This window comes from Amblyraja radiata, chromosome 1 (assembly GCF_010909765.2).
Source record: "Amblyraja radiata isolate CabotCenter1 chromosome 1, sAmbRad1.1.pri, whole genome shotgun sequence".
Classification (NCBI taxonomy): domain Eukaryota; kingdom Metazoa; phylum Chordata; class Chondrichthyes; order Rajiformes; family Rajidae; genus Amblyraja; species Amblyraja radiata.
In genome coordinates this window covers 33,252,465-33,270,616 of record NC_045956.1, presented here as the reverse complement: position 1 = coordinate 33,270,616, position 18,152 = coordinate 33,252,465, and the positions used below count along the sequence as shown (strand labels likewise).

The following is an 18,152-nucleotide window of genomic DNA, read 5'->3' as shown; positions in this document are numbered from 1 at the left end:
CCCATTGGTAGCAGTGAATTGGACAGTACCCCAGCTTATGGAAGGACCATGCAGAGGCCTGAGGGGAAGAAGCTGTTTCTGAATCTTGTGGTGCATGCACCTCTGTCTTCTATCGGATGGGAACGTGCAGGACGAGGAATGACAGGGGTGGGACAAGTGTTTATTCTGCTGTCAGTACATATGACAATGTGATGTTCACGAGCCCTCCGTAAAACAAGGCATCTCTCTTGGCATCAGTGCACGCCCCTTATCACTGGATAGAGATGGATGTGGAGAGGATGTTTCCATTAGTGAGAGAGTCTAGGACCAGAGTGCACAGCCTCAGAATTAAATAGCACCTATAGAAAGGGGATGAGGAGAAATATCTTTAGCCAGAGGGCAGTGATTCTGTGGAATTCATTGCCGCAGACAGTGGTGGGGGCCAGGTTATTGGGTATTTTTAAAGTGGAGGTTCTTGATTAGTGCGGGTGTCAGGTGTTACGGGGAGAAGGCAGGAGAATGGGGTTGAGAGGGAAAGATAGATCAGCCATGATTGAACTGGGGAGTAGACTTGATGGGCCAAATGGCCTGGAAGTCCATTACTATATCTTATTATCTTTGATTCAGATGAGTCCTGCTCTATTCATATAAATTAATATAAACAGTCCAATACTTACCAAGGGTGGTGAGGCTATCCCTAATAACCTGGCCAAGATTCACCCATGAATCATCGTCAACATGGCATAATCCGTTACCATGTTACTGTTTACTGGAGTTTGTACCATTTCCTTGATTACACCACTGATTATACTTCACATTCCATGGAAGCTGCTTTAAGAAGGCAAGCTCTTTGTTCTACCTGATCCACTCTCTCAGGTGACGTCAACAGTTCCTGCACAGCATTGTGTAGAAAGGATGCTGGTTTATACTGAAGATAGACACAGAGTGCTGGAGTAACTCAGCGGGTCAGGCAGCATCTCCGGAGAACATGGACACAGTGCTGGAGTAACTCAGCGGGTCAGGCAGCATCTCTGGAGAACATGGACACAGAGTGCTGGAGTAACTCAGCAGGTCAGGCAGCATCTCTGGAGAACATGGACACAGAGTGCTGGAGTAACTCAGCCGGGTCAGGCAGCATCTCCGGAGAACATGGACACAGAGTGCTGGAGTAACTCAGCGGGTCAGGCAGCATCTCTGGATCCAAGATGGCGCCGCTGGCTTAACAGCTGCGGCCCACCTGCAGTCCGTCTGTTTTTTTCTTTCTTTTTGTTCCTTGTCATGTTTTAGTTAATTTTGTTTTATTAAGTTGTGTATGTGCGTGGGTGGGGTGGGAGAAACATGTTTTGGTCTCTTCCTTCGGGGGATGCGACTTTTTTTTCTGTCGTATTCCCCGTCCCCGTCCCCGTCTCCGTCTGCGCCGAGGCCTAATGGCGGAGCTGGCGGCCTCTGTGCTGTGGCGGCGGCAGCGGCAGCGGCAGCGGAGACCCGACTCGGCCCCGAAGCTGTAGCGGAGGCAGCGGAGACCCGACTCGGCCCCGAAGCTGTGGCGGAGGCAGCGGCAGTGGAGACCCGCTCGGCCTCAGAGCTGTGGCGGCGGCGGCAGCGGCAGCGGAGACCCGCTCGGCCTCAGAGCTGTAGCGGCGGCGGCAGCGGCAGCGGAGACCCGCTCGGCCTCAGAGCTGTGGCGGCGGCGGCAGCGGCAACGGAGACCTGACTCGGCCCCGGAGCTGTAGCAGCGGCAGTGGCAGCGGCAGTGGAGACCCGACTCGGCCCCGAAGCTGTGGCGGAGGCGGCAGCGGAGACCCGACTCGGCCCCGAAGCTGTTGCGGAGGCAGCGGCAGCGGAGACCCGCTCGGCCTCAGAGCTGTGGCGGCGGCGGCAGCGGCAACGGAGACCCGCTCGGCCTCAGAGCTGTGGCGGCGGCGGCAGCGGCAACGGAGACCTGATTCGGCCCCGGAACCGTGGCGGCGGCAGCGGAGACCCGACCACCCCGCGGAGTTCGAACCGTCGCCTCGGCGCAGAGGGAGAACAAAGAGGGAAGAGACAGAGACTTTAAGATTTTGCCTTCCACCACAGTGAGGAGGTGTTTGGTGAACTCACTGTGGTGGATGTTAAATTTGTGTTGATTGTGTGTTTTTGTCATTTTTTAATTATATGTATGACTGCAGGGAAACGAAATTTCGTTCAGACCGAAAGGTCTGAATGACAATAAACAAATCTAATTTAATCTAATCTAAGGAGAACATGGACACCTGACGTTTCGGGTCTGGACCCTTCTTCAGACCTAGTGTCACGGGATGAATCTAGTATCCCTCTCCCTTAATAGTCTGAAGAAGGGCACCAACCCAAAATGTCACCTATCTATGTTCTCCAGAGATGCTGCCTGACCCGCTGAGTTACTCCAGCACTCTGTATCCATGTTCTCCAGAGAATCTGCCTGAGCTAGATAGGGCTCTTAAAAATAGCGGAGTCAGGGGATATGGGGAGAAGGCAGGAACGGGGTACTGATTGGGAATGATCAGGCATGATCGCATTGAATGGCGGTGCTGGCTCGAAGGGGCGATTGGCCTAGTCCTGCACCTATTGTCTATTATATTGAGCCGCTGAGTTACTCCAGCACTCTGCGTCTCATCTTCGGTGTAAACCAGCATCTGCAGTTCCTTCTGACACATTTTGTCTGTACACTGTGGACGGCTCGATTGTAATCATGTATAGTCTTTCCGCTGATTGGAACACACAATAGCAGCATTCTGTGTAGGAAGGAACAGCAGATGCTGGTTTACACCGAAGACCGACACAAAAAGCTGGAGCAACTCAGCGGCTCAGGCAGCATCTCTGGAATGAAGGAATGGGTGACGTTTGTCATGAGGTCATAAGTGATCGGTGCAGAATTAGGCCATTCGGCCCATCAAGTCTACTCCGCCATTCAATCATGGCTGATCTATCTCCTCCTCCTAACCCCATTCATTGTCCTGCCATCTCCCCATAGCCCCTGACACCCGTACTTTTGTATCAACTATAAAGTGGAATGCAACAACTCTGAAGGTCTCGACCCGAAACGTCACCCTTTCCTTCTCTCTAAAGATGCTGCCTGTCCTGCTGAGTTACTCCAGTATTTTATGTCTACCTTTGATTTAAACCAGCATCTGCAGTTACTTCCTACACATGTAAAATCCATCCATACTCCTTGTTGAACAGAGAACAGTGCTGAACCACTATGTACCTCTTTGGTGACCCACGGACTATTCTTGATTGATTGCTGGCTTTACCTTGCACTAAACGTTATTCGCTTATCATGTATCTACACACAGTGAATGGCTTGATTGTAATCATGTAGTCTATCCACTGACTGGATAGCACGCAACAAAAGTTTTTCACTGTACCTCGGTACACATGACAATAAACTAAACTGACTGACTGACTTCCACCTCCCCCTCCCTCTCCCTCCCCCTCCCCCCCCCTCCCCCCCCCCCCGCTTCTACCAGCTGGATGGGTGACGTTTGTCATTAGGTCATTACTGATTGGAACTAGGGCAGCAAAAATACTGGTTACACCACCAGCTGGGAGTTGTCCTCCAAGTCACAACCAATTTCCTGACCCGCAAAGCCATCGTCGTTCTTTCACCATTGCTGGGAGAAAATCCTGGAGCCCACCCCCACATTCACCGCAAGGTGAACAAGGCCAGCAAGAGCACGGCAAACACCAGCATCTCCAAGTTGCCCCAAACCACATACAACCCCGCTCGGAAATCTACTGGCTATCCTTCACTGTCTGCCTCAGAGGGCCGTGGAGGCAGGTTCTCTGAATGCTTTCAAGAGAGAGCTAGATAGGGCTCTTAAAGATAGCGGAGTCAGGGGATATGGGTAGAAGGCAGGAACGGGGTACTGATTGGGGATGATCAGCCATGATCACATTGAATGGCGGTGCTGGTTCGAAGGGCCGAATGGCCTACTCCTGCACCTATTGTCTATTGTCAGTTCAGTTTAGATTATAGTCACGTGTACCGAGGTACAGTGAAAAGCTTTAGTTGCGTGCTAACCAGTCAGCGGAAAGACAATACATGATTACAATCGATCCATTTACAGTGAACAAATACATGATAAGGGAATGGGGAGCATGACAGAGGCCTCCTCGTGGCGGTCCCTGGAAGCGACGACGCGATGCATGCTGTAACGCATCAGGCGACAATTCTGTCAACGTTGGAAGACGACAGAAACCAACAGCGAGCTGGATCAGACACACAAGCAAACGATAAGGGAATAGCGTTTAGTGGAAGGTAAAGCCTGCAAAGTCCGATCAAGGATAGTCCGAGGGTCACCAAAGAGGTAGATAGTAGTTCAGCACCGCTCTCTGGCTGTGGTTGGATGATTCAGTTGCCTGAACCTCCTGAGATTCCTGTATCTCCCTCCCTGACAGCGCGGAGGGTGAAACCACGCCTCACTGCCGACAGCGGTTCAGCGAGGAAGCTCACCCCAACCTTCCCAAGGGCAACTGGGGAGGGGCAAGAAAATGTGAACAGAAGGAACTGCAGATGCCAGTTTATTTTTTTTTTAAAAAGACATAAAGTGCTGGAGTAACTCAGCGGATCAGGCAGCATCTCGGGGAAACCATGGATAGGTGACATTCAGTTTTTAGTTTCGACATACAGCATGAAACAGGCTCTTTGGCCCAGCGTGTCCATGCCGACCAGCGATCAGCCCATGGACCAGCACTATCCTGGACTAGGCTAGCACTATAGAGTCTAGCACTACAGACTCGGGACAATTTACAGAAGCCAATTCACCTACAAACCGACACATCTTTGGGATGTGGGCGGAATCCCGCGCGGTCACAGGGAGAAGGTACAAACTGCGTACAGACAGCACCCGTAGTCAGGATCGAACCGGGGTCTCGGGTGCTGTGAGGCAGCAACTCTATCGCTGTGCAGCCGTGCCAGCCTCAGGTAGGGACCCTTCTTCAGACTGATTCACCAACCAGCGATTTCCTCTAGGATGTTTCTTTTTCCCTACACCTTCTTTGCAACTACAATCTGCACTCCATTTCCTATCTCTTCTTGCAATCCCTGTTGGACTTGTGTATGGTAGGACTGGACACATGTGTAGTACGATAGGGCTAGATAGCATGCAAAGAAAAATCTACATGTAACAATGAGAAGCCAGTATCGGCACCATATCAACAAAGCTGTGTTGATTCATTAGGAGACACAAGGAACTGCAGATGCTGCAACCTTGAGCAAATACAAAGCGCTGGAGGAACTCAGCGGGTCATGCAGCATCTGTGGAGGGACTGGGCAGAATTGCGTTTCGGGCCGAGACCCTTCTTCAGACTAACTTAATCAACTGCGGCACAATGGCGCAGCGATAGAACTGCTGCCGCACAGCGCCAGAGACCACGGTTCGATCCTAACCTCGGGTGCTGTCTGTGTGGAGTTTGCATATTCTCCCTGTGACTGCGTGGATTGTCTCCGGATGCTCAGGTTTCCTCCCACATCCCAATGATGTGTGAGTCTGTAGGTTAGTTACCCTCTGTAAATTCCCCCTAATGTATAGGGAGTGTGTGAGATAGCATGGAACTAGTGTGAACGGGTGATTGATGGTCGGCGTGGACCCGGTGGGCCGAAAGGCCTGCTTTCCTGCAGTATGGACTCTAAACTCCTTGAACTAAAACTACTGAGTTCCTCCAGCACTTTGGCCTTTTCTCAAGATTCCAGCATGTGCAGTTTCTGAAGTGGGTGAGATTGCTATGATATTATTGTCTCCAGGGCTTTAAAATAGCCACAGGTTTCAGTTATTCAACACAGTATGTGGATATTATCCTTAGACAGAGGAATGGCTTAGGTGTTGTTATTATTGAGAACTTTGGTTGAAGGCTTCGAGATATTCTTAGAAGCAAAAACAAGGAACTGCAGGTTTACCAAGGAAAGGCACAGAGGTACTGTTGGAGTAACAGAGGGTCAGACAGCATGTCTGGAGAATATGGACACAGAGTGCTGGAGTAACTCAGCGGGTCAGGCAGAATCTCTGGAGAACACGGATAGGTGACGTTCCATGTCAGGACTTTCCTTCAGATTCAGGTTACTCCACCACTTTGTGTCTTTCCTTGGTAAACCAGGAGCTGTAGTTCCGTCTTTCTGCAGTTGCTTGCTTCTGCAAACCGACAGTTGTGATGGGCGGGTTCTTTTGATTGCTTTGGAAAGGGGAAAAACAGACATCTACTTGGGGAAACCACAACTGAAAATGCATTCACACTCAAAGAGGTACTTGACTGACAAAAGGTTCTAATTTACATGTTAGATGTAAATTTTTCTCTAGGGGCGCTGCACTGGCAGCAGCCTCTACCTACAGCCTGTCTGTTATTTCAATCATTTTTTTATTTTTAGTTAGTCTAAAGTTTTGTGTTGGGGGAAGCTTTAACTTTTCTATGTTGGGGAGGGGGGCAGGGTAAGGGGGAAACCGTCTCCCAGTCTCTTCCTGGCGGGGACGCGACTATTTCTCCGAGTCGCGTCCTCGCCCCTCACCTCGCGGCCAACCAGCTGGATCGGAGCGGCCTTTCCTGCCGGGGACCAGGGACCTGGAACCGGACCTGCTACAGCGGCGGCGCAGCGCTGGAGTCACCGCGGAGCGGGCGATGCCTACCTGGGTCGCCGTTTGGAGCTCCGGAGCGTTGGGCCGTTGCTCCAATATCGTGGAGCTCTGGTGCGGAGAGCTTTCAACGCAGGCGGCGCTGACCGTCATCGTGGAGTCCTGGGGCGCCTTGCAGAGGGTCGCCAGCAGCAGTCTCCACCCGGCGCGGCCTACGGACTTTGGGAGCCGCCGACTCCGGTAGGAGGGGACCGACTCTGTGTCCGTGAGCACTGAGGACGTCCCGCAGCCCCGACGTCGGACTTGTATCACCCCGGCGAGCGGTCCTGGACATCGGGCCGCCCGTAGCTGCAACTGCGGAGGGCTTGGGGAGGCCCTGACCACGGGGAACAGTGGAGGAAGAGACTGACTTTGGTGCCTTCCCACACAGTGAGAAACTTTGATTCTGCTGTGTGCGGATGTTTTATGTCAAATTCTATAGTGTGTGTTCTTTATTTTTTTTATTGTATGGCTGTATGGGAATTTCATTTCACTGTGCCATCTGGCACATGTGACAATTAAATGTATCTTGAATCTTGAATCTTGAATGTTAAAGTGTCAAACCACAGCTCAGAGAGGGCTTTATCTATGCATTTTAAAATGTTTGCAAATGGAAGTATCGGAGATACAGGGAGAGGTTGAGCAAGTTGTGTTCACCCTGATATAGTGAGTGACCGACATGTAATCACTACTCTACTTACTCCGACCTGGGCGTGATAACCACTTATGAGGTGTTTGTGCAGTAATCAATCAGAACCAGAAACAGATATAAAGAACTGCAGATGCTGGTTTATACCAAAGATAGACACTAAGTGCTGCGGTAACTCAGCAGGTCAGGCAGCAAAGACAGGCACAAAATGTCAGAGAAACTCAGCAGGACAGGCAGCATCTCTGGAGAGAAGGAATGGGTAACGTTTTGAGTCAATGCCCTTTTTCAGAGAAGGGTCTTGACCCGAAATGTCATCCATTCCGTCTCTCCAGAGATGCTGCCTGTTCCGCCGAGTTACTCCAGCTTTTTGTGTCTATCTTAGGCGTGCAGGTGCATGGTTCCCTGAAGGTTGAGCGGCAGGTGGATAAGGTGGTCAAAATGGCTTTTGGCACTTTGGCCTTCATCAGTCAGAATATTGAGTGTAGAAGTTGGGAGGTCATGTTGCTGTTGCAATTGTATAAGACGTTGGTCAGACCGCAACTGTGTTCGGTTCTGGGCACCATGTTATAGGTAAGATATTGTCAAGCTGGAAAGGGTTCAGAGAAGATTTACGAGGATGTTGCCAGGACTAGAGGGTGTGAGCTGTAGGGAGACATTGAGTAGGCTAGGACTCTATTCCTTTGAGCGCAGGAGGATGAGGGGTGATCTTATAGAAGTGTATAAGAGCATGAAGGGAATCGATGGAGTGAATGCATGGTGGAGAACAAGAAGGAACTGCAGATGCTGGTTTATACCAAAGATAGACATTGGGACAGATATATGGATAGGAAATGTTGAGAGTGATATGGGCCAAACACAGGCTAATGTGACTAGTGTAGATGGGGCATGTTGGTCGTCATGGATGAGTTGGGCCGAAGGGCCTGTTTCCGTGCTCCATGTCTCTATGATACTAAATGTGATCCATGTTAGTGACTCTTTAATTAAAGGGGTTATCCCCACATATTCTGGAGGGGGTGGGATTGTGGAGATTGAGGGGGAAATGGATGGGGATGGGGAAGGCGACTATTTCCCAGTTAGAATGATAGAAGCAGTTAGCAACTAGGCACACTTGTTGTCACAGACTCACAGACAGGTCCAGGAACTAAAGCCTCCAGGAAACCCTGGCCTCCATCCATTGACTCCATCTACACCTCACGCTGCCTCGGCAAGGCCAGCAGCATAATCAAGGACCAGTCTCACCACAGACACTCCTTCTTCTCCCCTCTCCCATCAGGCAAGAGGTACAGAAGTGTGAAAACACACACCTCCAGATTCAGGGACAGTTTCTTCCCAGCTGTTATCAGGCAACTGAACCATCCTATCACCAGCTAGAGAGCAGTTCTGACCCATTATCTTCCTCATTGGAGACCCTCAGACTATCTTTACTCAGACTTTACAGGACTTTATCTTGCACTGAACATTATTCCCTTTATTCTGTATCTGTACACTGTGGACGGCTCGATTATTATCATGTATTGTCTGCAGCTGACTGGATAGCACGCAACAAAAAAGCTTTTCACTGTACTGCCGCATTCTGTGTCTTTACTTCCTCTGGCAGCTCATTCTATATACCCACCACACAAGCTGCCCTGCACTTTCCTGACCATTAACCTCTCACCTTCACAGATGCCCTCTGGCTCTTGAATCCCACACCCTAGCTAAAAGTCAGTCCATTCACCCTATCCAGTCCCCTCACAATGTTATACACCTCTGTAAGATCAACCCTCAGCCTCCTGTGCTCCAAGGAATAAAATCACAAGAAACAATAGATGCTGTTTTTTTTGTTTTTTTTAAAGACACAGAGTGCTGGAGTAACTCAGCGGGCCAGGCAGCATCTCTGGAGAACATGGACACAGAGTGCTGGAGTAACTCTGCAGGTCAGGCAGCATCTCTGGAGAACATGGACAGGTAACGTTTCGTGTTGGGATCCTTCTTCAGACCATTCAGTTCATAAGTTCAAGGAGCAGAATTAGGCCATTCGGCCCATCAAGTCTACTCAACCATTCAATCATGACTGATCTCTCCCTCCTAACCCTATTCTCCTGCCTTCTCCCCATAACCACCGACACCCGTAATAATCAAGAATCTGTCAATCTCGGCTTTAAAAATACCCATAGACTTGGCCTCCACAGCCGCCTGTGGCAAATAATTCCACAGATTCACCGCCCTCTGACTAAAGAAAAATCCTCCTCATCTTCTTTCAAAAGGAATTTTATTCTGAGGCTGTGCCCTCTGATCCTAGACTCTCCCACTAGTGGAAACATCCTCTCCACATCCACTCTATCCAGGCCTTTCACTACTCGGTACGTTTCAATGAGGTGTCCCCTCATCCTTCTAAACTCCAGCGAATACAGGCCCAGTACCGTCAAACGCTCATCATATGTTAACTCACTCATTCCTAGGGATCCTCCTCGTATAAAGTCCTCGCCTGCCCAACCTCCCCGTACAGCACAGGGCCTCAAGTCCTGACAACATCCTCGTCAATATTCCCTGCACCCTCTCCAGATTAGTGTTCCACTAAACCTTTCTGCTGAGAAGTCAGCAAGTTGAAATGTTTCTTTCTCTCCAGCTGCTCTTCCAAGTGCTGAGTTTCTAGCTTTGGCTGTCTTTGTATAAAGGTCACTAAATTCAAGTAAAATCCTCCTTCAACAATTTATGGCTTTAGCTTAGGAAAACAACCCAAGGCAATTCAAAGAAGCATGAATTAATTTGTTCCTGAGCAACCCACAGTAATGACTGTGACTGTGGAGTCAATGTACAAGTCCCTGTACAGCGGTAGAGTTGCTGCCTCGCAGCCCCAGAGACCCAGGTTCAATCCTGACTACGGGTGCTATCTGTATGGAGTTAGACAAAAAAGCGGGTGAGGCAGCATCTACGGAGTGAAGGATCTATGGAGCTCCATAGATGATGCCTCACCCGCTGAGTTTCTCCAGCTTTTTTGTCTGCCTTCGATTTTCCAGCATCTTCAGGTCTTTCTCAAACATCTGTATGGAGTTTGTATGTTTTCCCTGTGACCAGGTGGGTTTTCTCCAGGTGCTTCAGTTTCCTCCCACACCCCAAAGACGTGTAGGTTGGTAGGTTATTTGGCTTGGTACAAGTGTAAATTGTCCACAGTGTGTGCAGGATAGTGTGTGGGTCAGCACAGACTTGGTGGGCCGAAGGGCCTGTTTCCACGTTGTGCATGGCTTGACTGTACTCATGTATAGTATGAATTGACAGGATGACATGCAAAGGTCTTCACTGTATCACATCACAATAATAAATCAACTCCAAAACCCAGACCAATGTAAGGTGGCGATAGAGGCTGCTTCCACTCAGTATCTAGAGCCTACTTGGGACAATCTGACTGACAGACAGGAAAATCTCACATTGAATCAAAGCCTTAGAATCGGCAGCTCTACATTTAAGAGAATAGTCCATTGGCATCATCTCTTCCAATGGACTAAGAGGTCATCATAGAGTCATATGGCACGGAAACAGGCCCTTCGGCCCAACTTCCCCATCTACACTTGTCCCACCTGCCTGCGTTGGCCCCATATCCCTCTAAACCTGTCCTATCATTTCTTGGCAGGTGGGTAGAATAAGTGACAAAGACTAGAGGTATTTTCCGATTGAAAGAGCAAGCATGGAAACCGACTCTTTGGCCCACCGTGTCCATCGTTCACAATACTTCTTCCTTAATCTGCATTTTCAAACACTTCCTACACACTAGGGGGCAATTTACAAAAGCCCAATTAGCCCACAAAAGCCACACGTCTTTGGGGTGTGGGAGGAAACCGGAGAAACCCACACAGTCCTGGGGTGAAAGTGCAAACTCCGCACAGACAGCACCCAAGGTCGGGATTGAACTTGGTCCTCTGGTGCTGTGAGGCAGCAGCTCGACCAGCTGTCCCATCCTTAAAAGACGGTCGGAGAAGAAAAAAAGCGATGTGTATGTTCACCCTGCGACCGTGTGGGTTTGTAGGTTAATTCGGCCCTCTGTAAATTGCACCTGGTGTGTAGCGTGATTGGGAAAGTGGGATGACATACCACTAGTGTGAGTGGGGGTTGGGTATGAAAAGGCCAGAACAAAAACAGGGCTGGCAACAGATGACCAAGGAAGGGTGGAGCCCGCAATGGCCCATTGTTGGCTGGGGAAGAGGTGACAATGAAGGGATACAGGGATGAGGACTGGAACTCATAGGATGACGGGTGGGGGAAGGGGAGAGCAAATTCAAGGGTTACTTGCAATTGGACAAATCAACGTTCATACCGCTGGCTTGCAAGGAGTGAGTGAGTCTCTGTGTGTGTGTGTCTCTCTCTCTGTCTCTTTCTCTCTCTCTCTCTCTCTCTCTCTGTCTGTGCTTCTGTCTCTGTCTGTGTCTCTGTGTGTGTGTGTGTGTGTGTGTGTGTGTGTGTGTGTGTGTGTGTGTGTGTGTGTCTGTGTGTGTGTGTGTGTGTGTGTGTGTGTGTGTCTCTCTCCGTCTCCCTCTGTCTGCCTCCCCATGCCTCTCCCTCTCTCTGTCGGTCTGTCTGTCTACCGAGGTCACCTTGAGCAGAGACTGCTATCACTTGGTTCACTAGCTGCTTTCCTTGTGGACTGGTTAGTTTCACCTTTGTTTTGAGTGTGACACCATTGCAAACACACAAACACCTCTTCTGTTCACACAAGCAATAAAATGCAAGATTAAAATGCAGTCTTTGCCAAGCAAGCAAGTGCAATCAACAACCCAAATCATTTCCTGGAAAATGTAGGCAAATGTCACTGTGCAATAGTCGGAATAGTCGATGCAACTCGGCCAGCATGACATTTCTTCACTGTCTGTGGCTTATCTGCGCATCGCTACTGTAGCTCAGGTGAATTTTGGCTTCGAAGAATACACCTGTTCACCTGAACTGCTCACACATTACATCATGTGCTCTGACACGCACCTGTTGACTCAGGTACATCGAACCCACATGATATGGGCCGTGACTGAAGTAGGAACAGGCTCCAATTACATACACACCGGCTCGCTGGAGGATGAGCTCATCATTTAAGCCTCTCGCACCACACACACCGCAGAGTCAAGGGTACGTGGAGTTACAGAAACACAGGTCTCAGCAGCCAGCAGCAAGAGTGACTGCATGCAACTAATACTTGAAATTAGGAACAAGGAACTGCAGATGCTGGTTGAGAAAGACACAAAGCTACAGAGTAACTCAGCAAGACAGGCAGCATCTCAAGCGAACATGGGTGGGTGACGTTTCATGTTGGGACCCTTCTTCAGACTGATACTTGAATACTAGAAATTACGTCCCACCCAGGTCATTCCTTCATCTCCCCGCTCCCGTCCGGCAGAAGGTACAGAAGCTTGAAAGCGCGCACCACCAGACTCAGGAACAGCTTCTTCCCCTCTGTTATCAGGCTTCTGAACGGCCCTTCCATAAGCTAGGGTACTGTCCGATTCACCTCTACCCCATTGTGGACATTGGACTTTGTCTCTGGAACTGATGCGCTACAATGCTGAGAACTATATTCTGTACTCTGGATCTTCCCCTTTGCTCTACCTATTGTACTGGAGTTTGAACACTGTATCTGACTGGTATATCTAATTTGACTGGAGAGCATGCAAAACATAGGTTTTCGCTGTATCTTGGTACATGTGACAATAATAATCCTGAACCTAAATTACTTTAATGGCATAGAACAGTTTTAAAATTCCTTCAACATTCCAACACAAAATGTACAGTCAAACTTCAGGAGTGGGTCACATTATGTACCCGAATCACTCTCCAAGTTTCATTCCAAATTTATTGTGAGATTATCGTTCCTTTTTTTTCCCCATTCCAAAGGACACACCAAGAACTTAAAAGGCATTCAACTACATTGAAACGATTGCAGAATACCCTGGATATCCCTGGATAGGACAGGTTTAGAGGGATATGGGGCAAATGTAGATGAAGCATGTTGATCAGCATGGGCAAATTGGGTCTGTTTCCATGTTGTATGTATCACTCTAACACAAAATGCATTATCAACTATCAGGAGTGAATCAAGCCACCATCCCAAATCATAATTCTTTCTCCAATGTTCACATCAAATGATTTTCTTTGTGTTTTTTTTTAAATAAGAGGTTATCTTTCTTTTTCATTTGATGTTTAAAAATGATAACTGAACTTTATGTAAATAAAATCGTGCCCTCACATAATCCATGTGCAAAAGACTACTTAAGATAGGACTACTCAAGACATATTTTTCAGGTGGGAAAGTTTATTTTTAGCCCTGTGCTGATTTATCTTGAGAGCTTTATAACTGAAGACATTCTTGTGCAACAGAACCAGAAGACTTTCAAAACAGATGAAATGAAGGCACGGAAGGCTACTCCAAGGATTTTGCAGGGTGCAAGGGAATGTTGGGCAGGATACTGGGAGAGTTTGGAAAACTGGGGCGGCACAGTGGGTAGAGCTGCTGCCTCACAGAGCCGGTGACCCGGGTTTGATTCTGATCTTGGGCGCTGTCCGTATGGAGTTTGCATGTTGGATAGGTCGTGACAGATGGGGGGGGGGGGGGGGGGGGGGGGATGAAGAAGGGGGTGTTAATTGGCTGATGGTTAATCCTGACTACGGATGCTGTCTGTGTGGAGTTTCTACATTCTCCCCGAGACCTGGTGGGTTTCCTCAAGTTGCTCTGGTTTCCTCCCAAAGACATACAGGTCTGTAGGTTCATTGGTCCGTCTGTAAATTGCCCCTGGTGTGCAGAGAGTGAATGAGAAAGCGGGATAACATAGAACTAGTGTAGTAGTGTGTGAACGGGTGATTGGTGGTCGGCACGGACTGGGTGGGCTGATGGGCCTTTTTAACCATGATGTTCTCCGACCTTCAGCAGCCACGGGAACTTTTCATGCACCTTCCATGAGATCAGACTTAGGCTGGAGCAGGAATGTTGGAGATCGGAAAGATGTGTGTGTGGTGGGGGGTGGGGGGGGTGCGCAAGAGGAAGAGGGGAAAGCAGTGAGGAGAAAATAGGAGAGAAAAGGAAGGTAGGGAGGGGAGCAAGGTGAAGGGAGGAAAGAGGGATGGATGGGAAAGAGGAGCAGTGAGAAGAACGAGGAGAGAGGGGGAGAGTTTTACCACAGACTACAGGCATGCACGGTAGCGCAGCGGTAGAGCTGCAGCCTCACAGCGCCAGAGACCCAGGTTCGATCCCGACTATGGGTGCTATCTGTACGTTCTCCCTGTGACCGGGTGCTCCGGTTTCTTCCCACACTCCAAAGCTGTGCAGGTTAGCAGGTTAATTGGCAAAATTGTGAATTATCCCTAGTGCGTAGGAGAGAGCTAGTGTGCGGGGTGATCGCTGACTCAGTCGGCCGAAGAGCCTGTTTCCGCCCTGAATCTCTAAATTAAACTACACTAATAGCAGTCTCTGAGCCCCAACAGTATCTAAGCTCAGACCATCGCCCGCCACTGCGATAAGGCCTGGACAGACTTGAAGCCTCCGATTCCAGCGCAACAATGACCTCCAGGTCGGCTGTGGGAGTTTCTCCAGCACTCTGTGTCCATGTTCTCCACAGATGCTGCCTGACCCGCTGAGTTACTCCAGCACTCTGTGTCAATGTTCTCCACAGATGCTGCCTGACCCGCTGAGTTACTCCAGCACTCTGTGTCTTTATTTTAAAAAATCAGCATCTGCTGTTCCTTGTTTCTCCACTTCCTCCTCTCCACACTTGGCCTTCACTCCCGTCTCTCCCTTACTCCCACCACCATCTTCTCTGCTCCCTCAATCTCTCCCCCTCATCCATCTCCTTCCTGCTCCACCCTCCTCTCCACTTTGCCCTCCGTCCCTCTCTCCTCCCTCCACGTCCCCCCCCTACCTCCCTTTGCTCTCCCCCTCACAACCAAAGATCTTAGAGCAGCTCGATGATCTTTGCTCACAACCCTCTCTCCAACTCTCTCTCCCCTCCTCGTATTCACTTGTCCTCTCTTCCTTCCCATTTTCCCTCCCACCAACCGACCGACCCCCCCTCTCCATCGTTCCCCAAGCTCTCTCCCAGCCACCTGCTCTCAACCTCCCTTCACTCTCCCACCACGCTGTTCTCACCTCTACCGCCACCCTCCCTGTTCTTCCTCTCTCCTTCCCTCTCCCCCACCGTTCTCCCCCTCTCATTCCTCTCTCTCCTCCTCCTCCTCCATCTCTCTCCCCCATTCCCCCCCACCCTCTTTCCCTCCCCCCTCGTTCTCTACCTCTCAATAGACAATAGGTGCAGGAGTAGGCCATTCGGCCCTTCGAGCCAGCACCGCCATTCAATGTGATCATCTCTCCCACCCATCTCCTCCCCTCTCTCTCCCCCTCCCCTCTCTCTCCCCCTCCCCTCTCTCTCCATCCTCCCCTCTCCCACTATTTCTCCCCACCCCTCTCCCTCTGTCCCCGGTCCTCTCACCCTTCAGCCGCTGACTGTACTCGCTGCGGTCGGACTGGCTGCGGCGCAGGTTGCTGCCCTTGTCCTCGTCTCCCTGCGGGATGATGGTGTCGGTGCGGCGCCGCTCCAGTATGTAGAGCCGCGGCTTAAAGAAGCCCAGGTTCTTGCGCTTGGTCCCGGAGCCGTCCATCGCCCCTGCCGCCGCCGGGACACCTGTACACGGGGAGCCGGGACACCGGGAGCTGCCGCCTCTGCCTGGAGCTGCCGCTCCTCCCACCCGTTACCTGTTACTGCATGTGACCCGCTCGCTGCCGACTCTCTGAATACCTGGTATCCGTTCTCTGATACTTGTACCTGCCACTGTGTCACCTGTTACTTGTTACCTGTCCCCTATTACGTTACATGTTACTTGTTACTTGTTAATACCTGGTATCCGTGCCCTGCTCCCGGCTACCCGTGTTCCCTGCTCCCGGCTACCCGTGTTCCCTGCCCCCCTGTTACGTTACCTGTGTTACCTGTTACCTGTTATGTGTTGGAAGGAATTGCAGATGCTGTTTTAAATTGAAGATAGACTTCAGCAACGCATTCGGCAAGGTTCCTGCATGATAGGCTGCTCTGGAAGGTTAGATCGCTTGTGATCCAAGGTGAGATAGCTGAATAGATACAAAATTGGCTACAATAGACATTAGTTGCAGGAGTAGGCCATTCAGCCCTTTGAGCCAGCACCGCCATTCAATGTGATCATGGCTGATCATCTTCATGGAAGGAAGCAGAGGGTGTTGGTGGAAGGTTGCTTCTCAGACTGGATGCCTGTGACTAGTGGTGTGTCTCAGGGTTCGGTGCAGGGCCCGTTACTGTTTGTCATCTACATCAATGATTTGGATGAGAACATACAGGGCAAGATTAGCAAGTTTGCAGATGATACAAAAGTAGGTGGTTTTGCAGATAGTGAAGATGGTTGTGAACGATTGCAACAGGATCTGGATCGATTGACCAGGTGGGCGGAGGAATGGTTGATGGAATTTAATACAGAGAAATGTGAGGTGTTGCATTTTGGGAAGTCTCACATGCGCAGGACCTACCCAGTAAATGGTAGGCCTCTGGGTAGTGTTGTTGAGCAGAGGGAACTAGGAGTACAGGTGCATGGTTCCTTGAAGGTCGAGTCGCAGGTAGATAAGGTGGTCAAAAAGGCTTTTGGCACTTTGGCCTTCGTCAGTCAGAGTATTGAGTATAGAAGTTGGGAGGTCATGTTGCAGTTGTATAAGACGTTGGTGAGACCGTATTTAGAGTATTGTGTTCAGTTCTGGGCACCATGTTATAGGAAAGATGTTGTCAAGCTTGAAAGGGTTCAGAAAAGTTTACAAGGATGTTGCCAGGACCAGAGGGTGTGAGCTCTAGCTCAGGAGTGCAGGAGGATTAGGGGTGATCTTATTGAGGTGTATAAAATTATGAGATCGGGTAGATGCACAGAGAATCTTGCCCAGAATCGAGGACCAGTGGACATAGGTTTTTAGGTGAAGGGGAAAAGATTTAATAGGAATCTGAGGGGTAACCTTTTCACACAAAGGGTGGTGGGTGTATGGAACAAGCTGCCAGAGGAGGTAGTAGAGGCTGAGACTATCCCATTGTTTAAGAAACAGTTAAGAAAGGTACATGGATAGGACAGGTTTGGAGGGATATGGACCACCCGCAGGCAGGTGGGACTAGTGTAGTTGGGACATTGTTGGCCGGTGTGGGCAAGTTCGGCCAAAGGGCCTGTTTCCACGCTGTATCACTCTATCACTCTGTAGACACAAAAAGCTGGAGTAACTCAGTGAGACAGGCAGCATCTCTGGAGAGAAGGAATGGGTGACGTTTCCCCCATGCCACCTGTGCTACCTGTTACCTTCTATCTGTTACTTGTTATCCATTCCCTGTTACTTGTTACTAGTTACCTGAGTTATCTGCACTATTCCCATTCCTGTTACCACCTGTGTAGAAAAGAACTGCAGTTGCTGGTTTAAATCCAAGGTAGACACAAAATGCTGGAGTAACCCATCAGGACAGGCAGCATCTCTGGAGAGAAGGAATGGTTGACGTTTCTGGTCGAGAGCTTTCTTCAGACCCGACCCGAAACGTCACCCATTCCTTCTCTCCAGGTGTTGCCTGTCCCGCTGAGTTACTCCAGCATTTTGTGTCTACCTGTTATTACCTGCTACCTCCCTGTTACCTGCTCTCGTTATGTATGTTACCTGTTACTACCTGTTACCTCCATGTTACCCACATCCATCTAAGCGTTAGCTGTTATCCATTCCCTGCACTCTTTCTCCACAGCTCAGCCCAGTCCTGACACTCACGTTTAAATAGGAATGCAGTGCGTAGAGAAATAGTTCCTGGAAACATAGCTGCCAGCAACAGGGTGACGGCATCAATGGACAGACCCAGCAATTAGTTAAATGATGAAGATAGACACAAATGCTGGAGTAGCTCAGCAGGACAGGCAGCATC

The 18,152-nt window shown here is 49.8% G+C and overlaps 1 protein-coding gene across 1 annotated transcript in view; it reads right to left on the bottom strand.

Moving 5' to 3' along the window:
• The window catches only part of arhgef38 (Rho guanine nucleotide exchange factor 38), an 89,812-nt gene extending 73,750 nt beyond the window's left edge, over window positions 1-16,062 (bottom strand). The window contains exon 1 of the mRNA XM_033020225.1: window positions 15,687-16,062. Within this exon, the coding sequence (XP_032876116.1) occupies window positions 15,687-15,855 (169 nt within the window). The 5' untranslated portion in view covers window positions 15,856-16,062. The remainder of the gene's footprint in view (window positions 1-15,686) is intronic.
• Window positions 16,063-18,152: the final 2,090 nt, after the last annotated feature.